This window comes from Lissotriton helveticus, chromosome 9, assembly GCF_964261635.1.
Source record: "Lissotriton helveticus chromosome 9, aLisHel1.1, whole genome shotgun sequence".
In the NCBI taxonomy this organism is placed as follows: Eukaryota; Metazoa; Chordata; class Amphibia; order Caudata; family Salamandridae; genus Lissotriton; species Lissotriton helveticus.
In genome coordinates, this window is record NC_136070.1 from 746,175,274 (window position 1) to 746,202,910 (window position 27,637).

Genomic DNA, 27,637 nt, shown 5'->3' on the forward strand with positions numbered 1-27,637 from the left:
CAACAAAAACAGGAGCAGCTGCCCCCATCAGCACACATGCCAACCCTGCCCCACCCAGACAACCAAAGGTGAGGCTTCGTGCTCGAGAATATTGCTGAGATCGCCGCAGTTGAGAGAGGGTGGGGGAGACGGGTTGTTTGCGTCGCTGCAGTCGATGGAGCACCAGAGGCTGCCCACTAGACGCAGCTTCCCCCCTGATGCATTTGACTATGGCAGCTCCCATCATGATCACATGGGACTGCAGTCTCAAACCCACTGCTGCTGCCCCCGTGTGACTGCGGACACTGTGGCACATCCAAACTGAGGTAACCATTTGTTTGGGATTGGCTGTGGATGCCCGGAGAGGTGTGAGTGTAATCTAGTGAGGTTGATCTGGTAAATTGGAAGCATGGGGGTGACTGAGATTGTGGTTCGGAGTTAATGGATATTATACGAAGAACTGGGTGTGTTCCTGCCCTGCAACCCTTTCCCTATGCTGACATCCCCACTGTCAGACTGGCATATCAAAACTCGTTCTGCCTGCCTCAGCGTTATATTAAAAATGGCTTGATCTCCCCCTTGAATATCCACCTGGGACGGGTAATAACATGTTTGGAAGCTAAATTTGGCATCTCGGTGATCTTTTATTTATCGTCATTACAGAAGGGGTTTGTGCCTGTGAGCCTTCGCCTTCACTTTGGTAAACATCATTTGAGCCGCCTATGGATCGTATGTTCAACTATTAATAAACCTAATGCTAAGAATGTGACCTAACGGATAGAGCTGTCAAACTCAGAGCTGAGGAACCGGGTTTGAGTTTCGGCAGGGGCGCTCAACATTCTGTGATTCTGGGCAAATCACTTACTCTCTCCATGCCTAAGAAAAAAAGAATGTGCCCGTCTTTAACGTAACTGGTGCTCATGTAAAGTGCTCTAATGCCTCGGGTAAAGTAAGCGCTCTATAAAACTCGTTTTTTAAAAGTTTTTTTTAAAGTGCTAACAATAACATCTGGTGTCAGCCTGCAGGCTGTACCTACTGTCACTTCTCTGCTCTTCTGTTCCTCCTCCTCTTCTCACCCTAGATCTTTGTTCTGTGCCCCTGCTTCTCACGTCCCTTCTCTCCCACACTTTCGGTTCAGTTTAATAATGCTTTATTGTCGCGCTTTACTGCTCACGGTCTAATTTACACTATGCAAAGCCCACTTTTGCTGTGCTTTCTATGCTTCTCTGTCTGCCCAATTCAATCTCCAGCCAGTACTTTCTGACCTACCACTTAGTCATTAATCTGTGTTAAGTTTTTTTCTCACTGTTGATAGCTATTCTTTTAGGGTGTTGATCTTGATAAAAGCCTGCTCTGGCCATAGTGTTATTCAGACTACTGACCTGCACGTCATTGACAGATGTTATACTCAGGGCCATGTTTACACCGTCTCCCTCCTGCTTTTCTTCTCCCTCCCCTTTCTTCCCCTCCCCTTTCTTCCCCTCCTCCTATCTCTCTCCTCTTTCATGCTCTGTCCCCATTTTTATTTTTATGTCTTTTCATTCCCTTTTACGATTTCTCTTCAGCCCCCTCATGCTCCATTTTTATTCCTCTTTCCTTTTTTCTGCCTTGCTGTCCCCTCCCTTCTTCTCCCACTAACACCTCATATTTCTCTATTTTCTCTCCTCCTCTCAACATTCTGCCTTCCACTCACTTCTGTTGTTCTCGGTCTCTCTTACTAACGTCCCTTTACACCCATTTACATGCTCCCCTCTCTCCTTCGCTCGCCGTGTCATTGCATTTTCTTCTTTATCCCCTCGTCTCATTCTATCTATCGCCCTCCCTCTATCTATTGCCCGCCCTCTATCTATCACCCGCCCTCTATCGCCCTCCCTCTATCTATCTATCACCCTCCCTCTATCTATTGCCCTCCCTCTATCGCACTCACTATCACACTCACTTTGCCTATCTATCTATCGCACTCACTCTATCTATCCATCACACTCACTCTATCGCACCACCACAGCATCACTCAGCACCACCACAGCATCACTCAGGGGCACCACAACATCACTACGCGCTACCACAGGATCACTGAATGCCACAACATCACTCAGCGCCACCACTGCATCAATCTGTGCAACCATTCAGCAACAACTGCTTCAAATATGTTCTCTCAATGTTTCAAGCTTTATTACAGATGTCACTAAAAGATGTTAATATTTCACTTCTGTTCTTGGATTTTGGTCACAATAAAATACAATAAATGGGTTCTGAATATTTGGAGGGAGAAACTGGCACACGGTACGATGCCATGGTCACTGAAGAGTAAGGACCCCAGGTACTCAATCCAGCATGTGAAAAATTATAAAGGAGAGGATATAGCCATTCAGACAGTATCTAATATTTGTTCAGACAATATGTGTGGCAAATCTATTTGCACAATGTGCATTCTGATGATTTTGAAAGGTACTTCAGGTAGTTAGATATTCTCCGAGTGAGGTGGATCATGCACTCTTGGAATTGTCACTGACCAAGGCCTTAGATAAATAAAATAAATACAGCGGAGACGCCTAGAACAGATGGTATTCTCATTGAATGTTATCATACCCATACTGAATTATTGGTGGCTCCTTGAAGGATATAGGGATACATTTGAGAAGTGGATGCTCCAGGCTTCAACTATGGTGGTGCTGATCATGATTCTCCACAAAACAGGTAAGGACCCTAGGGATTGTGGTTCTTATGAACTCTCAATCTTTGTTTAATATATAGCTTAAAATATTGAGTTTTAATGTTGCAGCTAGTGTGGCGGAGGTAATTCAATCGCTTGTTTACCTGGAAGTCTGGCTTAGTCCCCAGCAGACTCAAAATGCGAAGCCTCAGAAGGTTGGTTCACATTCAGCAGTCTGAGTGGAGTGCTGACGATATTTGTGACAGCGTCTCTCTTTATTTAGAGAAGGCATTTCACACAGATGGCAAAGCCTGTCTGTAATGCTGAGAAGGTAATATTTTGGCCCAACTTTAATAAGTTTGGTTCAATCAAAATTATGACTGCCATTAAAATCAAAGCTAGCTTTTAGAGGGGTCCTAGGTTAGAATGTCCGCTTTCCCCAGACAGCTGGTTATTTGAGAGGGGTACTTGGATAAGATATCAGCTGTCATCACTTTTGTTTGCCCCAGTGGTTGAGCATGTGGTGGCCATCTTCTAGAGCATGACAGTAAATTGAGACATCCCTGTGGGGCACCACGCACAGGGTCTAGTTCGGGGCTGACAAGCTCTGGTTTATATGAGAGATCCTGGGAGGGCTAACCCCCTCTATTCATTCCTGTGAAGCAATTTGCAGCCAATCACTGGTTTGGTAAGAACTAGCAGACACCTAGATTTTTCATGGAGCATGTGGGCACATCAGGATCCAGTAACCCTTTGACTTTGGGCAGACGGATGAGGTTATGTACCTGGACATATAGATATTGCATACTCCCCATGACATGTTGAATCTCAATATTGGGTGTAAGTAATTCACAGAAATCCCGGTTGACGCTCCTTCTTTCCTAGATGGGTAAACTGCACTGGTTAAGATGGGAATCCAGCACAGATGCCTCTGTTCGGCCAGGCATGATGTGCTTATTCCCAAAAAGTATTTTCAGAGAACTCAACAGTATTGTTCGATCAGAACCTTTGTGGGACAAATTGGAGAGTTAACCTAATGATCCTGAAGGGCCATTTTGAACCGGGGTTGTTGCTCCCAACTGACCTAAAGCTGTATTATTTAGCCTAACCGTCGCACTACATGACTAACTGCATGAGGCAAGGATCAATATGTAAAATAATATATTGACTTGGCATACACTTGTGAGTTATGTTTTCTGTTTATGATGGGTAGGAAATTGTAATTAGTTAGACCATATTTGATTGAGATATAGTAAGAATTTGGGCAGGGCACAGATGCATGTCTGAGGGAAGGGCCCCTGTGTTATCACGCTGCACAGTCATGTAGACTTACACTCTTTCATAAAGTGAAAACTAAGATAGGTGTCACCACAAGCTGGTTGTATGGATATGTGACATTTGTCATGAGGGCGAGTTGGCGGAACATTTTAAGGCCAAACCCAGATTTGGGCTATAGTAGGTCCTGTTTTTAATTAATACTAGACTAAGGTGGTTGGGTTGGTATGGGAAGGATTTCTGGTTCAGCCATGAATTCTGGTTATTGATAATGGTGTTGGATCATTCATTGGACATTCATGCAGTATCGATCATGCACAGGGCATTAAAGGACAAATGTCTCGGGGGAACAAATTGCACGGAAGGGTAAATGAGATTAAAACCGTGGTATCCAGTTGAGGATTGTAAGCAATGTGTATGTTTTCCGGAAATGCTAGATTCAAACTGACGTATTACAGGTTTGTACACAGAATGTACCTGCTATATATGATTTACTTACAACATTGGATATCTGCCCTAGATGTTGGTAAGACTGGGCAGAATACGTAAATTTTACATGGTATTGTCAAATGAATACAACATACTTGGGAGCAGTGAACGGAATGTGAGCACTACAGGGGTGCAAAGTAATGTGAAACTAGGCAATGAAACACTGTATAGTTCCCCCACCGACTTGAGACGCTCACAGGTGAGTAGCTGCGCTTTACAAGTCCCTGATTGATTGCTGGCTTGCCCCCAGCGCCACACACAGGTGTAATCAGACATAAATATCTTGAGCTGTTCCACCTGCTGAGCTGCAGAAGGATTGATTACACAGTTTTCTGCCAGCTGCTTCTCCGCTGAATATTTTATGTACGGATAAGCTTGAATTAGCTGTGACTGGAAGGCAAGATGGCGGCCGCGCTGCTGGCTGAGTGAGCTGACTCTGTGCTCACCTGGACAACGCTCCCCTCTCCATATGTGTGGCTTGAAGTGGTGTGGTAACAGAAGGGAAAGAATCTGTGTGTGCTTGGTATGATCTGGCGCTCGTGGTTGTGGCGTTTTGAGCTGCCAGCACCTTCACGTTAGGCTTCTGTCAACCCACTCTTCTGGGCTTCGGCTGTTACGACTTGGTGCTGCTTGATGGCCCCGATGGCGCCAAAGACTACGGGAAAGGGATCCAAGACCTGGGGACTCCCGGCGGGCGCTGGAAGCCCTGGAAAAGCTGAGATGGATGTCGAGACAGCCCGGTCGGCCGCAGGGACAGCTGTTGGCCGGCCAGGAATGGGAGCAACTACAGATCGGGCTGCGGGTCCAACGGGCGGAGGAGGCACCTCTGCACGCGCCCGGCAAATGGTCTCTTGAATGTTCAAGGCGCATAATCAAAAAAATAAAAACACTGAAGATGTGCTTTCAGGAGATAAATGCTCAGTAAAACAAACAACGCCCCCTGTATCTCTGGCAGAACTTGAAACATAGGAGCTACCAGATGAAGCGCTGAGTCAAGGTATTTTGATCTCCGACAGGACAGAATCTAGCAATCTAACTGCAGGCAACATTGGTGGGGCGACGAGGCAGGGTGGAACACTTGAAGGATCTAAATCTGTTGGATCTCAAACAAGTCAAGGTGGTTTGGTCGCAAATAATGAGCCAGGAACGGTTGGAAAAATAGTTAGAGTGCAGGAAGAATGCCTTATGGGTAATGTAGTCCTTCCAAGTGGCGGCCAGGGGAATGTCCTAAATGTATTGTGCCCAGACCCAATAGCAAGGAATCCTCCCTCTGACTCCCAAGATGAAGGCAGTCGCTTCGGGCCCTGTGAAGGAGGGGGACATTGGGACAAATTCTACTCTATGGCCGACCCATCTATCTCTTCAGGGGACGAAAGTCGTGGGAGGGACTGGGCTGAGGATGAGAGCGATGCAAGCAGTCTCCGCTTGGGCAAGGGAGAGCTGGGAGAGAACCCTCTCCATATCTCTGCAACTGTCCGAAAAAGAGAACACGGCACCTCTGTTCTAGATAAGGCTTCTGATTTAGCAGGCTCAGTGGTCTGGGACTACTCTTTCTCTTCTCAACTGGGTGGAAATGGCACAAGCAATGGAGTGACAGCTTTAGGAGCCTCAAGCTCAGATCAAGCCATGCCTAGTGAGATAACCCTCTCTACTATTTACCAGAGCATCCTGGCCCATACCGGAAATCACAGAACTCAATACGCAGAGTAGCTAAGTCCTGCTCTGATTTTGCTGCTAGAATCGGAGAAGCCGAAACAAGAATCTCTATCTTGGAGGATGAATTAACAGCGCAAAAGGCCATTACTCATTCCTTGGAAGCCCAGAAAGCGGATACACTATGGAAATTGACTGACATTGAGAATTGGTCAAGAAGAAATAACCTCCGGATACTGGGTATCCCAGAAGGTAAGGATGGCACAGATGATCGCTAGTTAGTCATAGATCTTTTTACCGAAGCATTTCCTGATCTGAAGGAATGGGATTGGAAAACGGAACTTCAGAGAGCTCACCTGTTCCCGTTCAACCACCACAAAAAGACTGGTCTAGTTCCTGAAAAGCCCCGTGCCATTCTTATCTGTCTCAACAGCTTTCTGGCTAGAGAGGCGCTGTATGATCTAGCTAGACCAGATAGGAAAAGAGTAGGGAAAGGGTGTGATTTTTTTATTAGACCTGATTATTGCCAAGCAACAGTCGAGAAAAGATGGCAACTTCGCCAACTAATTCCACGATTTCAGGAAAAAGGGGCTCAGGTGTTTTTGCTTAATCCTGCCAAGCTGAAAGTGGTGGTTAAGGGGTAGGTGAAATTCTTTTTGTCTGAAGCTGCAGCAAATGAATTTTTGCACATATTGTAGGGTAGGCAATGGGTGTATTTTGATTTACGTATACTGATGTTGGTGCTGGCTTATAATGACTTAATGGTAGCCTTCACTATACTTGGTTTGGATCCATATGAACAGAGGAGATTCTTTCTTCTGCGGTGGGGGGAGCGAGAGCTCAGTAGAGAGGGGGGTTGCAGTCAGCTCTCCATCTCAGAGGACCGGAGGTCCTTACCCCTCATGAGATGGGCGGAAGGGAGGGGTTATGGTGGTGGGGGAGGGAGATCAGGGGTCAAGGGTGGGGGGGTAGGGCAGAGGGATGTGGTGTTGGGGGTTTGTCTTGTTCTCATTTGCTTTTGCTACTATGCTGCTATATAGAAGCTTGGAATGTGCTCTATCACTGTGTCTAACAGCTTGTGTCATTGTGTAATGTGTGATTCTGAGTATATAAATTAAAAGGATGATGGGTAGTTTGCGTATCTGCTCATTTAATATATGTGTTCTCAATGACAGGAGAAAGCGAGGCATGTTAGCTAAACAGATCCGGTATGTGCAGATTGATTTGTTATGCATTCAGGAGACCCATATACCGTGGAGTAAGCAGGGGTGGCTGAGAGATCACGGGATGGAAGTGTTGGTTTGTACCCGGCAGGGCACAACAATTATGGGGGATGGCTATCATAGCTAGGCAAGGGGTGGGCTCATGTAGACGAGTCAAAGCAGATAATCTGGGTCGTTGGGCAATTGCCGAAATCATAGTGAAAAATATCCCTATGACAATTTGCTCAATCTATGGATCTAATTTAGACGACCCGGATATCTTAAACTTTCTTAGTGTCGAACTTGCTCTATGGCCGCACCCTTTAATATGCTGTGAGGACTTTAATATTCATTTAGACAGTAAATTTAATGTATGCAATACTTTTCCATATCAAGGTAGGAAAGTCAGAGTTTTTTAAGCACTTCAAGGAGTGGTGAAGGAATTTGGATTGTTAGACTGTTGGCATAAACTTAGATCACCTGATCCTGGGTTCACGTTCTATTCAGCTCCCCACAATAAGCTAGTTCGGCTAGACTATTTTTTTTCTTTCTAGTCAATTGGCTGAGACAAGTAAGATTGAGATCCTTCCAAGAATCATATCAGATCACAATCCTTTAACAATTGAAATTCCATTAAGTGGCATTTCAAAGGTCCAGCGGCCCTGGAGCTTTGAAAGGAAACTTTAGCTTGACGAGGCATACTGTACCCATATGGTCAAATGGATAGAGGAATTTTTCTCTATTAATCATAATACAGCCTCAGTCTGCATTGTTTGGGTTGCTTTCAAAGCAGCTGTCTGAGGGGAAACTCTGAGTTTTTCCATAACTCGTCTAAAAGTATTACAGGAACAAATTAGAAACTTGGTAGAACAATTAAAGACAGCAGAGTATGAATTAATGAGCAGAATTCATAGGGGTATAAGCATAGAGGAATGCCACCAGCATATTGCAATTACAAAAGCTGAAATTCATCGCCATTTGGGACGGAGGTGGCAGCCAAATATATGCAGCAGAGGGCTGTCATATGAACTGGGAGAAAGCACCGGCAGGGTTTTAGCCAAACGACTTTAACAGGGTGAGGTAGCCAACCGTATCTGCAAAATTAAGGATCATGCAGGGCAGGTCCAGGATTCTTCGGCAGGAATTCTGAATGTAGAAGTCAAGTATATGCTGAGAGACCTGCCGTGATAGGGACAGATCCTCAAGAAGGTTTTTAGGTTTCGCCCTGGCCGTAGCACTGCGCAGCAGTGCTCGCGCAGGGCGAAATCTTATGATCCTACAGTGTGGGGATTTGGTCCCGCCTTCTCTTTCATTGGCTAGCTCCGTAAATGGAGGCTAGCCATTGGAAGAGATGGGTGTCCGTTACTCTTTTCCCCGTCACAACGCGATTCGGGGGTGTTTCTGGGTCTTTTTTTAAGTCCCGCCCCTTTTCTCTGCGTCATTCGGAGGTAGGCTTTTACTCATTTTCCCCGACCGCCGCCCGCCGGAAGAAATCGTCCAGAAATCGCACTGTAACTTGCATCTGTTCCACGATGCTTGTTAATAAAGATTGATGGTAAGAGTAATTTCTACAAACGCAAATAGGACGGTGTGTTAAAAGTGAAAGCAAACGATATGTACGTGCTGGTGCGTTCAAGGGCCGCCGGGATGTCCTTTTCCACGCAGGCAAGCCACGGCCTCCAGAGAGCAGCGTAACCTGATCCGCCCGACCTTCAGCACTGCAAATCTTGTTTATTACATCACCCGAGTGGAATTGTGATCCCTTTGTGGCAGACTGGCCTGTGGGGAGATAAGTATGGGCTGTAGCTCTGCTGTGTCTACAGAAATAAAACTTGCTCTGTGGGTTGCGCGAGTAAAGGATTAACATCTTTGGCGGGGGAGGTTTCTTTCTCATCCTATTAACCCTAGACTTGACGGCGAGCTGCCACACTCCCATTACGCTCCGTTCTCCCGAGCACTACTCGGAAACATCGTTCACACACACTCAGAACAAAATTAACAAGGTGTACAGATTGGTAATGACATTCCACGCAGCAATAGTGTGTGTGGGGGGGAGGATTGGGGGATGCTGTAGTGGGGTTTGATTTGGTCTGATAGCTGAATTGACAAAATGTGTGATCCTAGTAAATTCACTTTCCTCCCCGAGTCTCAGTTCCTAAATACGTTAATACATTGGAAATACTTCCTGCGATATAAAGCGCTGTGCATACCAAAAACTGCAGATTTACATCGTGTGTGTGTTTCAGTCGGCAAAGTGCACTAAATTAACTATATTGTACACAGGGCTTTAATGGGCGTGGGGGATATCTAAAAGGGGCAGGGCGTTAGAAGCGTAAGTAGGAATCCTTTCCAAGAGGTGTGGCCTTTATCATCAGTGGTAAGGTCATAGCGCAGAGTGATTGACGGTGTGATGGTGTTATCAGTGGTAAGCTTACAGTGCCGCGATAGTCTAATGATGCAATCATTTATCCAGGTACAGCGCGAATGCACCGCGCCCTGTACAGTGTAAGGACAGTTTGTGTACACCTTCCTTTTAAGTCTCCTTTTTATCTTTTGTTCTATTATGTACCACTTTTCTCTTGTAGCGTAACTGGCTCTATTGTACAGCGCTCTGATACCTTCGGGCAATGCCCGCGCTTTGTAAAAATGCACTAAATAAATAAAATAAGTATGATGATTGATGTGATCAGTTATGTGGTGCTTAATTTGTGAAAGTAAGTGAGGGTGCCGATTAGTTATCCAGTGCTTTCTTCGTTTGTGAAAGTAAGTGAGGGGCCCGAAGCTCTGCTTCCAAGCTCGCGGCCGGGGGCATTAATCGTCGGGGCGCTGTACGCAGAGGCTGGGAGTCTGCACCCACTACCAGGCGCAACCTGGACGGGCCGGCCCCCACAATTGAGTGCTGGTGCACCCCCACTTGTCACGGCTGCGTCACCGGTATCTGGGCAGGTTGGAGCCCTTTAAACTCTGCTTTCACTTTCATCAGCTGCGGAGCGGTAGTAGAGGCCAGCAGCAGCTGGATGCCTGTTGAGGGAGGCATCCCATCACAAAAACTGCGTGATCGAAGCTTTGAAGCACAACTTCTTCTCACCCCCAGCACTGTCAGAAAGACGCCGGGGGACTGCCCCCCTCCCCCCCATTCTCGGATCTCACGTTTTTACAGATCTGTAAAGTTTATCACTCCCTGGTCAAATTGCCCTCTCGGAGGGAGCTTTGGTCGCGAGTTTTACTCTCTAAAAGAGGCTCTCCTGGACAGCAGAGACCACCGGTAGTGTTGGCCATACCTCCCTCTGAACGCCCCTTGCAGCCACCTCGTTGCCCCCTCCCCCTTGCGTCTGCACTCAGCCCGAAGGGCGCCCCTCTTTCCTACTAGCCTCGAGTCTCTGGGAAAGTGGATTGTGTGGCTATCTCGTGTCGGCGTTTCAGGGGACAGACTGAGTGGGGGTTCCGTGGGGTCGTGTTCGCCCCGCCCTACTTTGCTGCGAAACCCCGGTTCATCTGAGTGCGTTCAGATGGTCGCCGCACCCGAGGACACAGAACTAGGCTGGTCCCGCACCCGGTGCCCTGGACCCCCCTGAGGTCACAGCAGCATGGTGCTGGCTAGCACTCCCGGGGCTCCCTTCCCTTGCCCCTGCTGGTGAAAGGACAGTAACCCTACTAGACTCAGCCTGACCCGCGGGAAACACCAGCCTCGGACCCGGGACCAGTGGAAACACGGGGGACTTTCCAGGTGTGTGTGTGAGAGAGATAGTGTGTGCGTGTGTGTCGGTGAGTGTCTGTGTGTGACGGGGGAGGGGAGGGGGCATTCCTCCCAATGACGAGCTTTGCGTTGGGTGACAGTCGCCTTAAAACAAGCCACACCAATTGTCTTTGCCAATGCTGGTCAGTGGCATCAGATAAATTAGTTACTGCAGCAATGCTATTGCTGTGAATATTTAGAGCTGAGAATGTTCTAATTCTGTAAATGAGTGCATTTTTTCTCCACTGCATTTGTAACTCCGTACAGAGTATTAGTACGAGTTCCCGATCTCTGTGGAGCGTTGTAAAGCATTGTGCTGGCTCCAGAGTGGTTTGTACTTGCTCTCGGTGGCAAGCAGTGCTGATGAGCTGCACTTTGTGCGGTTGGAGGCGGAGCTGCCCTTGTGCTCCAGAATCCATAGAAGGGACTCCACTCTGCAGCGTGGCGGGTATCGAGCAGGCGTCCCGGCCCCTCTGGGTGTCAACACAGGGTCTACGGATAAAGCAGCACCTGCTGTGAGCACACATCCCAGCTCCTTCGTGGAAGAGAAGGCAGTTCTGAAAACGCAAGTGTACACAGGCAGCCCAGGGTTGGTGGATAAACTCAGTTCAATGGCTTTTGTGATTGAGCAGTGCTTTATAATTGTATCTATCTCCTTCGTGTAAGCGGCGGGCCCTTTATACAGTTACTGAGCAGATCGCCAAGTAATAGAGCTCTTGCTACAGACGGGTCTTAAATGCAGGGTTAGAGGCCTCGATGTGACGGGGCGTGGGTCGGAGGTCTGCGGCCCGTTCCCTGCACACAGCTCCCCGCTGGCCCCGCAATGGGAGCTGCAAAGAGCCGTCATCCCCCCAGGGAGCGGGGGCAGGAAGCTCTCACTCTTTATGACCCCGAACAGGGTTTGTTTTTCAAACACTTCCCATGTCCTACTTGAGCAGCCACTTCACAATGCGGAGTGTGATAATCATTTAAAAAAATATATATATTCCGAGGTCAGAGCCCCTCCCGCTCTCTGCAGGTGAGGATTTAACGCCTCATTAACCTAGTCCATCATAGAAACCTTCCTTTCGGGCCCAGCACCAACTCCGGATTGTAACCTCATTTTACGTGAGGGGGAAGAGGAGCCGGGCGGGGGCCTGCACCTACCTTCCCTAAGATTACAACGTCTGCCGAAGCTCAGCTAAATCTACACAGGGCTCGGATGGCTGTCAATGCATTTTATTGACCAGGCATAAAATACTATGACCGTCGTCATCTGGTGCAACACATAAATACAAATTTTGTCATTTACAATACCAATAGCTCTAACTTTTCCAAAGGTGAAACCGTTGCATTGTAAAAAATGAAGGTCACTCAGAATCAAAATAAGATACTTGAAGCCCAGTGCACATGGGAAGAAATAGACTTAGCCATGGGTAAAGCTGCCGGTCCAGACGGTATCCCTCTGGAATTTTATATAACATTATTTGAACTGGCCTGGCAAAATAATCTTATCCCCGATTCTTGGCAGAAGCCAACAATCATTGTCTTTAGGAAAAAAACCCAAACCAGAACTCAATCCAGCTTCTTACAGGCCTATCACCTTGATTAATTGCGATAGTAAAATAAATTTGAAACGTTTAGCAGTAAGACTGGGAAATGTTCTTGCCCCTCTGGTATCGTTACGTCAACATGGGTTTATCGCAGGAAGGGACACGGCGGATCATGTCCTCCGGGTGATTGCCCTTCTGGAATGGGCACAGGCCACGGGATCACCGCTGGGGGTTCTCCTCTTGGACGCCGAGAAAGCGTTGAATAGGGTCTGCTGGCGGTTCCTGTGGTGTGTCCTGTGCTGGAAGGGGCAAGGTAGGAGTTTTGTACTAGCAGTTATGGCAATATATCTATGTCCAGAGGCGGGGATCCGATTGCAGGGCAGGAATCCAAGAAATGTACCATTAGCAGAGGTATGAGGCAGAAGTATCCTTGTTCACCCCTACTCTTTGCCCTGTATATAGATCCCTTTTTAAGAAAACTTGAGCTTTGTACCCATATTAAAGCGGTTAGGATTGGGGAGATGGAGTACAGGCATTGCCATACGCAGACGACATTACAGTTCTTACGAGTGATGTTGTCTCTGCCTTCCCAGTGGTGAAAGACCAAGCAGCTCAGTTCGGTGCTCTGTCAGGGTACAAGCTGAATGTGGACAAGACCCAAATCATCAGCTCAGGTATAATCTGCCCCCCCGGACTTTCCAGTTGTTTCAGCGGCCACCTATCTGGGTATTACATTTACAACCGTGGTTGACAGAATACCCGACTTAAATATTAGCCCAATAATTGCAAGTGCTAATAAGAAACTAGAGAGATTGGACCACCTAGATCTTTCTCATTATGGGCGAAGCAATGTCATCAAGATATCGATTCTACCTAAATTTTTTAGGACTATCTCTCTTGAGTTTCCTTCTTCTTGCTTTATAAAATTAGAAAGGGTATGCTCTAGGTTTCTGTGGGGTTATCGCAGGTCCAGAAGAGCGTCCAAATGGATGATTCTTCCAAGACAGCGTGGGGGGTCCCACTTTCTGTTGTATTACTGGGCCGCTATTTTACAACATATGGGCGTCCTATTAGTTCAAGCCAAGGCTGATATATCAATAGAGAGCAACCTGTCTATATATGAATTTGGGTTGGGGAGTCAAGCGAAGGGCTGTTTGGTGTCGATCCTCGAGCCTAGTTACTATAAAAAGACCAGATTCAAAGTTGTGAGAGCAGCTTATAAGGTGTGGAAACAGATCCGGCAGAAGTGTAAGATCTCCAATCGTACTGCATATACTCCATTTGTAGCTACAGGGTTACTACCATCAATATTTCGGGATCAGGTTACCTTTGAATGGGCTAATAAAGGTATTTATCTGTTCGCTAGAGGACCTTCATAAAGATGGGCAACTTGTAATTTTTGTAAAACTGCAGGAAGAGTATTGTCTCTCCAGGGGTTATTTTTTAAGTATCTGCAGATAAGGAGCTTCTTGGGGGGAAAATACGCGCAGAACAGTTTCAAATTTTGAAATAGTACCCCTGGTGGAAATTGTTCAAAAGAAGTCCCGGTTAGGAAAGATCTATCATATCGTGTTTGACTCTTTCCCCAATGATGCGGCTATACAATCCGATAAGTGGGCAAGTAAGTTTGGGAAGGGAGCAATAGACATTGAGGACTCCCTCATGCTAGAGAGCCAGATTTTAATTACTGGGAGCCTTCGGAGCCAACACTTTGTCAGTCTTTGATTTGTATTATACCCCTGCGAAGATTGTCAAATGGAAGGGATCAAGAGGAGAGAAATGTAATAGATGTGATCTCCAGGCAGCGGATACTGTTCATATGTTCTATTCTTGTCCAAAACTGGCTACCTTTATACATGATATAGAAACATTCTTGGCTACGATTTTGGGGATGTCAGTGTCTGTTACACCGACTCTTCTTATTCTTGGAGTGGGGAATAATACTGAAGCAGATAGTAGGGTAAGATCTGAGACAAGTTTTGTTTTCATAGCAATGGCCCGCTTGTGTATTACTTCCCAATGGATCAGTTCCGATCCTCCAACCTTCTCTAACTGGCGTGCAAAGCTATTTGCTATATATAATATTGAATCGTCAATATATAAATTAAGAGGACGTAGGAAGAAGGCGCTGGGACAGCGAATTTTGGCTCCTATTGCGGATCTAGTTGATTAAAGCATTGAGTGTGTTATTTGTATTTCTTTGCTGCTCTTCTATCTTAATTTCTGTATTGCTTATTTGCTTTTCTTTTGTTAATGAAATGAAATAAGACAATAATGAATTAGTTAATTCCTACAAGATATCTATGATAGTGATATGTATAGTGATATGTAACCTTTTTTTCGGTGGCTTGACAGTCCTGTTTATTTAGTTAAATAGTATAACCATTGATTGCTATATTATTTGTCGTAGTGTTCTTTTTGTTATCTATTGTTTTGCAGGAGTGTTGATGCCTTATGTCTTGATGCTTTAGCAGCAATATTGATTTGTGTCCAAGTTGTATGTAAGGGAACAAAACAAAGTTAAACTCAATTAAAAAAAAATTCAAATAAAAAATTAATTAGCTGTGACTAAAGAGTTACCCATGCTCCGGTCCAGAACAGATATTTGAATGATAAGTTACTGAGTCCTGCATTGATCCAATGTGCAGATACGCACATCTTTACATGTGTATAGGTTGTGTTGCACGCCCGCACACATTTCTTGGCAGACGGTTTCTCTAGAGCAAAATGTCATGAGATGCCACTGCTGTATAGAATCTGACAAAGATGGCTGAGTGGTGCGGCAAGAGACGAAGGTGGGGAAAAAGCTCTACTTAATTAAGAACAAGGCTCCTAATGTATATGGTATATGTGCAGGGCGAACTTCGCTGAAAGGTAGTGAAGTGTTGTAGAGTGTGGCTTTCAAAAAGTGTTTAGAATATGTCCATATTAACTCATTTTACAAAGCTTCTATGAATATTCAAATATATTGTGGAACTATAAAGGACCAAATGTAGAATGTTATTTCCCATTTATATCTTCCCTTGTTTTGATGTTTCATATACGTGTAGTTATCTATGCAAATAATATATGCTCTTCTGTTTTAAGTGACATGAACATCTGCCACTAAAGTGAAATTATTATCCAAAAGCTAGTGACATTTTAAAGTTTTTCTCTGTACGCGACTTTTCAGTAACTGGATGCTCGTTTTGCTTTTCCCAGGTGAGAGCTCGCACAGCCGGAAAAAAGCAGAGCTGTTTCCATTGAGAGGACCTGGAAAGCCAGTGGTCTACGAAGCTTCTCCAGGCAAGCTGCAGATCCACGTGCTCCAGGGCCCCACCCGACCAGTGATTGACTCCAGGTCGTTTAGAGCCTTCAACCCTCCTGGAAAGTCACTCAAGCAGGAAAGAGATTGTGATGCACATTTCCAAGTGGGTTTAATGAGACCGACACATCCCCATTTTCTCCAGGGCTTGATTCTGCCTGACGGCTCGTACTGTGCCAGTACACGGGAGCTCTATCCGAGGAATGCCCAGTTACTTGCCTATCGACCGAACGCAGACCGCAACTGGATGCCATACGCCTGTACTAAATGTCATCAGAGCTTTATTCGCAAGGTGGAGCTTATTCGGCATGAGAAAATTCATACCGTACAAAAACCTCATGTAGGCCCAGAAGCCAGCCAAGGCACCGCACCCAACAAACCACCTATTCTATGGAAAGAACATCCGAGGTGTTCTGAATGTGGCAAGTGTTTTTCCACAGATAAAGCTCTCGCAGTGCACAGGATGATACATTTTGAAAATGCACCTTTTAAGTGTGCACAGTGTGCAAAATGCTTCTCTAACAACAAAGCCCTGACACTGCACGGTAGAGTACACAGAGGAGAGACTTTTTTTAAATGCACTGAGTGTAACCAGAGCTTTGGTAGCTTAAAGGCACTGATTATCCATAAAACAAAACACAAATACAAGCGAGCCTATAAATGTACAGAATGTGAGCAGTCGTTTATCCGTAAGGTAGATCTAATCTCGCACCAGAGCGCCCACACAGGTCACAAACCCTACACATGTCCTGTCTGCGGCCAGGCTTTCACATACAAAAAGTCATTTGAGGTACACCAAATGAAGCACACCGTAGATCGACCACATAAGTGCACTGATTGTTGGAGATGTTTTGTCAGCCATAAAGCTCTCAGTTTGCACAGACGTGTGCACACCGAGGAGGCGTTATACAAGTGTTCAGAGTGTGGGAAAGGTTTTAACAGTCCCAGGGATCTGATTTTGCACAAGAGGGCACATTTTGCTAATGAATTAGGTAAAAGTGGTGGTTGCAGTAGCAGTGGCAGCGGCGCTGGCAGTTTAGCTGGTGACGGGTCATTGCCTCTGCTGAAGAAGACGCCCCCCATAGAAGAGAAACCTTACAAGTGCAAGGAATGTGACAAGATATTTCTGCACAGCGCGGATCTGACGAAACATGTAATCATGCATGCACGGCAGAAGCCCTATGTAATGTGCAATCGAATTGACCTCACTGCGCAACACTTTCGCTGGGCTGGGACTGAGACAGTCAAGCTTCAAGATGCAAAGCCTGTGGGTGACAAACCCTTCAGGTGTGGAGAGTGTGGAAAATGCTTCTCCCGTCAAGCCCACCTTACATTGCACCAGAGGACTCATTTAGTGGAAAGGCCTTTCCAGTGCGACATATGCAAGCGAAGTTTCACTCAGAAATGGCACCTCACCTTACACAGGAGGGCTCACTCTCCACCACTGGAAGACCTCTATGACTGTGGTGTGTGTGACAAAAGCTTCAGCCGGCTAGCTGATCTTGTTCTACACCAGAAGAAACATAAGAAGAAGAGACCAATCAAGTCGGAGAAGAGCGAAGAAAGTCTTCCACCGACATCCCCGGCCCTAACTCTTCAGCCCTTAACCTCCTCTCCTCCCACCCTTCTTCCACCACTAGCTCCCCTCGCCACTGAACAGGAGTCTGACATGAGTGAAAATCTGTTCAAGTGTGGAGAATGTAAGGCGAGCTTCTCCAGGCTTGCGCACCTTGTTCTACACAGAAAGAAGCACGCAAAGGACAAAGTGTTCGCGTGTGGGGTGTGTGAAAAGACCTTTCACCAGCAGGCCAGTCTCACCATGCACGCGAGAACGCATCTTGTTGACCGACCATTCAAGTGTGATGTCTGCAAGCGCAGCTTCACGCAAATGGCGCATCTCACTTTACACCGTAGGGCGCATTGGCCTCCTCCGGACGAACCATTTAAATGTGATCTCTGCGCCAAAAGCTTCCTGAAGCTTGCCCACCTTGTTCTGCACAGGCGGCGGCACAAAGGAGAAAACACACCAATCAAGACTGAGCTTGAGTCTGACCGTGACTTTCCAGCTGTGGGACTTGTAGAGCCGCAGTGTCAGCAGCCCAACACTCTGTTGACATGTGGGCAGTGCGGACGGATGTTTACTCGACAGGCACATCTAACGTTGCATATGAGGAGGCATAAGGAGAAGCTGATCAAGTTGGAGGAGCAGTCTGATGAGAGCATCCCACGCCGTGTGCATTTGAATGCACAACAGAAAAATCCGCCCAGTGGTGGTTTGTTCACGTGCAGGGAATGTGGCGACACATTTAGCCGCCAGTGGCACTTGACCGTGCACCGGAAGGAGCACCGAAGTGGGAAGCCATTTAAATGCCGAGAGTGCGGTGACAGTTTCACTCGGATGTGGCACCTCACTGTGCACCGTCGAAAGCACTCCGTTGACAAAGTGTTTCAGTGCGGAGAATGTGGCAAGATCTTCCCTCGGTTAGGCAACTTGAATTTTCACCGGCGAACGCACTTGTTAAAGGAACACTTGCAAAGCAGCCAGAGCAACACAAGTGACCCTCATCAACCAGATCTCGCAAGCCAGGCAGATAAGCAGTTTAAATGTGTTGTTTGTGAGAAAAGCTTCCCCAGGCTTGCACACCTAGTTCTGCACCAGAGGCGGCACATCCGAGAGAAAAGTAAACCAAACCCTTGTGACAAGAGCAACACATGGAAACAGCCCATACTTGCTCAAGAAGGGATGCACACAAGCAGCCCTTTGTTCACATGCGGAGAATGTGGGCAGGTTTTCCCTCGGAAGGCTCATTTCACATTGCACCTCATGAAGCATGCACGAGAGAAGAGTAGAGGAAAGCAGGGAGTGACTCAAGAGCACTGTCAGCTGACGTCTCCCACAGGAGAAACACTGTACAAATGTGGGAAATGCAATAAGAGCTTTCCCCGCCGGGCTCACCTTGGTTTGCACCAGAGAGCACACATCACGACAAAACAGTTCCAGTGTGCTGATTGTGATAAACGGTTCACCCATATCGCCTACCTCACCATGCATCGTAAAATACACAAGCGGGACAAACCTTTCACATGTGAGCAGTGTCTCAAAAGCTTCCCTCTGCTAATTCATCTCACACTGCACCAGCGTATGCATAAAGATGAGAATGTCAAACCTGAAGACGAAGCAGCTGTTCAACAGGAATCGTCCCCGACACAGGAAGTGGCTGCTGCCAATGCATCACCTGAAGATGCATTGCAGCAGAAGTGTAATGCAGATCAAATATTTCAGTGCGAAAAGTGTGACAAAAGCTTCGCAAGCCAGGGTCGACTCATTATTCACTACCGAATGCACACAGGAGAGAGCCCGTTCAAATGCAATGTCTGTGGTAAAGGCTTCCGTGGGAAGGCCAAACTGGCAATGCACCATCAGATACACTCCAGCGAGAATACGTATAAGTGTGGAGAGTGTGTCAGTACCTTCGTTCAGCTGGCAGATCTCATTAAACACCAAAGAAAACACAGACCAAAACCATTTAAGTGCACCGAGTGTGACAAAACCTTCCATCAGAAAGCCAACTTAGCACTACATGAGAAGACACACGCAGGGGAGAAACTGTTTAAGTGTATTGCTTGCGACAAGAGTTTCCAGAGCCAAACGTGCCTTGATTTGCACACGAGAACACATTCGGACCAGAAAACGTACACGTGCAGTAAATGTTTTAAGACATTCCACCTCAGACAGTCACTGATTGCACACGAAAGAATACACACAGGGGAGAAGCCGTACAAATGTGGGTACTGTAAAAAAAGATTTCATCAGCAGGCACATCTAACTATACACAAGAGAATACACACGGGAGAGAAACCTTACCAGTGTGGAGAGTGCGGGAAACGGTTTCCTCAGCAATCACATCTAACAGTTCACCTGCGAATTCATACAGGAGAGAAGCCGTTCCAGTGTCACCACTGTGATAAAACGTTCAGCATCAGCAATAATCTGACCGTGCATCTGAGAACGCATTCTAGAGAATTGCCATTTCAATGTAACCAGTGTGAGCAAAGCTTCGCTCGCAGTAAAGCACGGAAGAATCACCAGGGAAAACATGTAAATGGAACAATTTAAGTTTCTTTTGTTTAAAGCTTCCATTTAAATACTCCTCTGGCTGCAGACCGAGAGTTTAAACAGTAGATACATAATCCACGGTGAACCCTGTTACTGGCCCTGCTGTTGCAGCCAAAGAGGAAAGTGTGCAAGCGATGACCTTCCTGAAGAAAAGCCTAAGGGGATGAGATAATGCAGCCAGGAACCTAACGTTAGAAGACATTGGCGTTCTGCTTCTAGATATGCAGAGCTCAGTCCTCACACATCCCAAGAAACCACAAGTGAAACGTCTTTGGGAAGCATTAACCTTGAATGCTTTTGGGAGCCATTGACCTTGTATGCAGATTGGTATGAGGCGTGTAGTAAGAACAGTGCTAGTCAGTTTGAGGAGCTCTAGGGTGCTGTATGTACCTTGTGATCTACAGTTGTGGTTCAATAATGCCAACCCTGATTTGAAACATAAACTAATATAAATATAAACGACACGCAGAATAGGCCAACAATAGACTGAGAAGTTGAATGAGAAGATATCATGCAACCTGCATTTGGTGATACTGAATATTAACACTATAAATAAATCTAAAAAAAATAGGAGATAAGTACGCTTGATCTTAGCCAAAAGACTGAGACAGGATATCAAGTAATAGCTATTGAGGGGGTTGGCACTTAATTCCAATGCTTCATGGTATGGCCATGGCCAAAAAAACTAAATTGCCCCATATGTAGGTTTTTTGGGAATGGTTGAAGAAAGTCTCACACATTGTTTCCAGAGGTATTGTACTCTCTGTAGGGCTGTACATAGAGAGATATGGCCACATAACTGGATTTGTACATTTACGGTTTTATGTAAAACACAAGGTAAACCTCTGCTTTTTAGACTTTGTGACAGTATTCAGGAAAGTAGAATGCAAAAGGTTGAAGCTGGTTCTATCATTTTATATATTCCATTCACATTGAAAGAATGCTTCCAGCTAGAAAAACTAAGCATGGCAGTAATATCATAATTCCATGTCAGGACTCAAAAGTATTGGTCTTGGTAGCTACACAGATGATTGTCAACTTTCAGGATGTAAAGATTCAATACACTTGAAGACTATAGAATTCCTAATGATGGTGCTGTTAAATATTACAGCTTTTGGTGCTACTAGAGGCACTACTCACCTTTGCAACTCTGTTCCAGTTCCACCAAGAACATAACCTCCACGCTGTACAGGCAGCGTGGAATATAGGTGCAGTACAGTTCTGATCCAGCATGGGATGAACATTTCCTAACTGACATTGATTTGCTACTGCCATTTACAGGTAAGCATCAGCTTGTTGACTTTGACCCCAAGATTATAAACCCAACAAAACATGCAAGGAGCATGAGCCGTAGTCTAACACTGCAGTTTTCCCCTTTGCTAAAGGATTGTCGTTTGAGACACGGACTGATCAAATCCAGGTCACCTCTGAATGGACAAAACTATTTTAACTAATGCAAGAGCAAAAAAAATGATTTTTGTTTTATTCATAGCAGACTTGATTCTAATGTCTCTATTGATTAATGTTACCCTGCTGACCGACATTTTTAGTTTTTTTAACTTTCCAAAAGCATCTTTATCAGTGGACTACCCTTACTAACATTGTGCTATTCCTGTGAAAGAAAATATTGAATTTCATATTAAACCATACTCCTACATTTCTTTGCAATAAAAAAGGGTGTTACTAAGCACACTGCTTTGAGAATGACACTCCCTTCTTTCCTACATATTACACCCCTCTCGCATCCTACATTTAGTTTTCCAATTTACACTTTTTTTCACCTTAAATTCTTTTTCAATTTATTCAGGCCTATCTTCTGTGTAGCACCTACAGCCCACAATTGGTGGGTCATTCTTTGACATTTTTTAGTTCAGATACCCTCACAAATTATTACCAAGTGCATCATCAACACACCCCACCTCTCACTAAATTATTTCACCATCAGGAGACTTGTCAGATCTGCAAGTACATTTTAAATGCTTTATTTGGTAAATATTTATTTTTCATTGACATTTGGCTGGATCACAGCTTGAAATATCTTCTAGCCTAGCAAGATGTTGTTGATTTCAAGTAGTTCTCAATGATGATTTGCTTACATTGACATTTGGTACATGTTTTCAATACTATTAGCTATATATTAAACTGTCATTCACAGTCTCTGAAGCTAAAAACCATTACACTGCAAATAACTGTTTTCAAACTTGACTGCAGACTCACTGGAAATGGGTTTTTCCTCCACCACTCAAACTAAATTGGTGCTCATGTATAGCGCTCTGATACCCGATTTCTCGAGTCTAGTTCGTGCTATATAAAACTCTTTGAAGAAAAAACATGGGGTATATTAATATAGTAACTGTACAATTTCCACAGTGTTTCATTTTCCAAGATTCCAATTTCCACATTATCTACTGTTAACAACATTGCCAATGTATTGTCCAGATGCCTGATCTGGATGACAAACAGCAGAGTGATGGAAAAGGCAAAATTTTAAATTGAAATGTGAGAAGGTTGAGGTACTTTTGTGAAGCCAGCTGTGGGGGCGACAACGTTAGAGTTGCTCTTCTCATGTGACCTATATTGAGATTTATAATTGATAAACGCATCACCTGGTCTTATTGATTTATTGGGGTGGAATTCTGCATGTTACTCTACATTCCACTGCATTCTTATGTATGATCTCCTTACACTTTGACTGGAACGCATGCCAACCTTGAGCGTTTGGCTCTTCGTTTCTTTATTCAAAGTGTATTCACTTCGAAGTATAACATTGAGGCGTGCGATATTCAACCTCATAGTTTGGAAAATAAGCCCAGATTGTTTTATTCTAAATAAAATGTTCAGTATGTAAAATAAATCATCATGGTATTTTCATGACTCTCTTGACCAACATTACGGTTTTAAGTGTGGAAAACAGGTGATGGGATGGATGTAAAAGACTGAAGCAAGGGTGTTTATTGAAAAAAACCAATCATTGAATCATGTTTTACGTGTACTGTAATATATACATACCCCTGTCTTAATGGGACACAACATGTTCTCTACCTGCTCTTGTTCTCTATGTCTGTCTTTATACACATTTGCAGAGAGGTCCTCGACTTTCGGCCTGGGTCTTGGTTCTGTTATAACAATCTCGCCTCTTGCTGTCAACAATTAAGCCATCGTTGCCCTTTTCTCAAGATTGATTCCCAGGACGCACATGGAATTTTTCATATGAAGCTGAAGACTGTCTTTTTGAGAATCGGTCCATTCAGCCGAGATGTTGATAGTAAATCGATGACCTCTTTGCCCCTCTTTCTCGATTTAGTTATTACACCAGGAATATGCTCAAAATACTGGCTAGACCCCCCTCCCCCCCCCACACTCTTACTGAGGCGCAATAAAAGGGCATGCATTACCATCACCCTTTTTTCTTTTCTGTTTTGCACTGAGAAGAGGAGCTTCAGGATTTATGGGTGGTCCCTGCTGGGCTTGTGCCTCTCTAGTGATTGGTGTTGTCTCTGTGATGGGCTTGGGAGAACAAGTCATTCCCTCATGAGAGCGCCTACCGTTTGAAGTCTAGAGAAGTGATTCCTGCATTGGGCGCACATCGATCTTCGGCCTTACATTGGGAGTTTCTTTGTAATTTTCATTGTCTGCATTCCTTGGATGTTTTCACCTTGTTTTTGGCATTACACTAATCTAATTTGTTCTGTTATCTGCTGCGTGGGGGTATGCTCCATGTTGCTCTCCCCTGAGCTATGATAGTCACAGTGGTGATTCTTCGGGGGCGTTTTTCTCCATAGAAACTGAATGTGAACTTTCTCTGAGGTTGTACACATGTTGTTTAGGCTGGAGTTGGTGGGCTGTAGGTGTGAGTAAGTGAGCTTTTGGCGATCGCGGCATTAACGTTCTTCTCTCCTCCATGGTGCAGATCAGCAGCTTCGGTTGTTCTGGGTGTGTAGATATTTGTTTGCTACTGGGAAATCTCACATAATGGGGATGCATCTTATGCTGAGTATAATTCTTCACTTTTTCGGGGTAGCAGCTGTGGTAAAATGGTAGAGCAGTTTGCCACTTGTTCCTTCTATGTGCTCTTGCAGCGACGACCAAACTCGGTCGCCTGCTTTCATCTGCTGGGGGTGTGACTAGCTGTGGTATGGCAGTGATGCCGTGGGTCCTAGTCCCGTCCTAACGCCTGGATAGAATGGGGCTTGCTTAATTGGTTTACTCCTGTTTTCATACAGGTTATCAGACGGCACCACTGTCGTTATGGTCGTGTCTGCATGAAGGTCTTTTAAACCACAGTGTATTGCAAGGAGATCTCTGATAACCATAATTGGCTCTTTCCCGCGCTTGTTGAGCTCTGGATATGATCGTTTTCACATTTTTTTTCCCTTGACAAATGAAGACTATACTTTTTGTGTCTGCTTCTCGGTTGAGGCTGTTGGTGTCTTATGTAGAGATCTGTTTTGCTATTATTGTTTAATAAGTGCCCTGACTCCTGCTTAGCACTGTAAGCTGTGTCCTTGGAGGTAACAGTTGCACTTATTCCATTCAAAATTTGTGATATTATTTTCAGCTGTGACATTTGATACTGTTGTTTCTGTCATGGTGGTATATGTCAACTCTTGGTGTCTTCTGAGATTCCTTCTGAGATTCCATCTGATTTAGACTCATTTTCACCTTGGAGTATTTGAATGGAGACGTGCCACAATGGGTTTGTGGTTTGGCTGGCTGGAGTATTTGAATGGAGACGTGCCACAATGTGTTTATGGTTTGGCTGGCTGGTTTTATTTTCGTTGTTTTAGGTTTCAAGAGATGACACTTATGCATATTTATTTCTGGACCTTCATATCAGGATGCATCATACTGAGTCTCCAGTAACTATGATTTTCCATCTTCAACAGCTTGCCTTGTTCCATTGACATTGCAGCTTGAGTCCTGGCTATTTCTTTATGCTTCAGACTGTGGCTTCTTGGTTGTGTTCCAAACCCGACCGTCTTGTTCAGCTAGAGCTCTTTCTGTTAATGGATGGCACTACTTCTGACATCAGTGTCCTCGGAGTGGTTGCGTGTTTAGTGGGCCTAATTTCTGTTTCTTTCTTGATACCCCTTATTCTGCAGTTGGCCCTGGGTTGTAGGTTTTAGAAGGCTTGATATCTGGCCTTGCAGGTATTGTTTACATGGTAACAAAATATGCTTTACCTAAGAGAGAGAGAGAGAAACGTGGTATGTGCCTTGCGCTTTGTGGGGGACGAAGAGCCCATAGGACTTAAAGTTGCCATCTTAAAACAGGCTAATTGCTACAGTACAACACTTTCATTAGATTGTAATGTACAGTACTACTCTCATTGTGTGTGGTCTAGGGTTTTCTTGATGCTCTTCGACCAAATGGCCTTTCCTTTTTGTATTTTAAAGCAGTTAAGGCTAGTTTTCGCCTCTCTTGAACTCAATGGTTTTTGTTTTCTTTTCATATTTTACTTTTTTTTTTAATTATTCATTTTGTCAATACATCTAAGAATCCTACATTCTTATTCAATGTAGTCCCATCCCTCAACAATACAACTTGATAAACAACTTACAGTGCATATTTGTTCATATCACTCAATGCAATCAATGCAATGTGCACCTCACGACCATCCCCTGGCGGGCCAACAGTACCTTTATCCGGTCTATCAGATCTTATCATTCCCCCCAAATAGCACCTGTAGACCTAGTCCGCAACTTATCAAAGAACATCAGGGTTCCCCAAAAAGTACGTTGTTACAGGGCTCCAAATAATTTTCGACATGTATGGAATTGGAAGCTCCTAAGCATAAATGTCCAACTGCTCCTTAAGGTATCCAAGGTCCTTGAGCAACGCCTTCACTGTTGGTACCATCTTCCCACCCCAGTTTTTGGCCAGTAATAATGCAATAGGCACAAGTTTACGATAGCTCGGTTGAATTGCTTTCAGCAGTACCAATATACATACCTACGGCGTGCATGCTACCCTTTCCATAGTCACCTGCAAGATGATTTGCGTCACTTTACCCCAATATAATGCCACATTCTTACAGTATTTTCCACCCCACAGCGCACACAGCAGGAGTCGTCACACATCCCATATTGATGCAGGCATACTGGTGTATAATTCATCTATCTGCTGGAAAGAAAAACCGCCAGATACGGACTTTCTGATCCCCCTATAAACCTCTGCTGCATTAAACGAAAGAAAGAAAGTGGCCCTGATGAAGGTGGATTGAATCATATGTATCCACTGAAACGTGCATCGACCTGATCCTTTTCCAGCTGGCGGCATAACCATGGATATTAATTAAGAATTTTCACCATGAAATTTCTGTTGCAAGACATTTTTTAGCTGGAATGAATGTGATGTGAAGTGTGTTTGAGTATGTTCGTTATGCAATGACTGGATGTGAGGTGAGTGTAAATATGATTATGGTATGGGGACATATTTAAAATGTGTTATTATGTATGTATTTATCGCATCATTATTTTAAATTTGTATATCTAATGAGGATTATATTAGTGTTGCTTCATTCATGTTTTGTATTGCACAGATTAAAAAAGAAAACAATCTATGGTGTTTTTTCACTATTTAAAAATGTATTTAAAAAGATGATTGAAAAACTTTATAAGAATAATAATAAATAAAAATGAACTCATGTTCTTGTAGATTTTCTTTAACAATTCAAAACAGAGATGGCCCAATAAAGCTTTAACTAGCCAGAGTACAATCAGTGTTGGTCAAGTGGGAGGTACTTGTGTGTGTGTGTATATATATATATATATATATATATATATATATATATATATATATATATATATTTGTTTTTCCCTTTTTTCTCCCAGACCACAACATCAAAAATAAAGGGGTACCTTTGTTCCTAGAGTGACCCCCCCAGCATGTATCCTGCACTGTAATTACAACAAAAACAGACCCAGCACATACCACACCCCACCCACTTCAGCTAGCCTAACTCGCTAAAGACATTCCCTTCCCACAGAACTTTGTACACGCAAATATTGTACACCATCAAAAACATTTGGGGTGTCCCCACTTGGGGGCCGCTAGTGCCTGTACATCCCCTCCCGATTACAAGGGAGGTGGCTGAGTGTTTCTATTAACTCAGCGACCAGTGTGCTTATCTACCATTTTACAGCAAACCGCCCCATCATCCGATGCCATGCATGGCAGCCCAATTAATGGAATATATAGAGAAGCCATCACGCCTCTCTCCAACCCAGCACCTTCATCATGTCAGAGACCCCAGTTTCATACTCAGAAGAAACCATAATCTAGCATTCCCTACCCCCTCACTCATCCTCAGATTGAGAGTTCACTGGACTTTTCCTGTTACGCTGCAATGTTTTGACATACTCCATTGCACTCTTGGAGGTCATAAAAATCTTCTGTTCTCCTCAGTGTTAAGCCATATATTCTCTTTATCTGGTTATTATCTTCACCTTACTAGTGTTTTGTAGTTGGGTCTTTCATCTTGTTGGGGTGGTTACTTCCTACACAGCAGATTGCCTATATTCCTTGTCTGGTCCGGAAATGGTAGAGTTGGAGAATCTTCGAGTTTGTTTGTTCTTTGCATGAATTCCTACTACATTCTCTTGAATGCCTGCTGGTTTGAATGTTATTCTTGTCTCATTTTCAGCACTGCTGGGCTTGTGGGCTTATCCATGATGGCAATATTGTTTCATTTTATT

The 27,637-nt window shown here is 44.7% G+C and overlaps 1 protein-coding gene across 1 annotated transcript in view; it reads left to right on the forward strand.

Annotated features, from left to right (window-relative positions):
- LOC144781842 (uncharacterized) overlaps positions 1-26,586 on the forward strand; it is a 469,031-nt gene extending 442,445 nt beyond the window's left edge. Inside the window, exon 9 of the mRNA XM_078660870.1 lies at positions 15,721-26,586. Coding sequence (XP_078516996.1) covers positions 15,721-19,940 — 4,220 coding nt within the window. The 3' untranslated portion in view covers positions 19,941-26,586. The remainder of the gene's footprint in view (positions 1-15,720) is intronic.
- Positions 26,587-27,637: the final 1,051 nt, after the last annotated feature.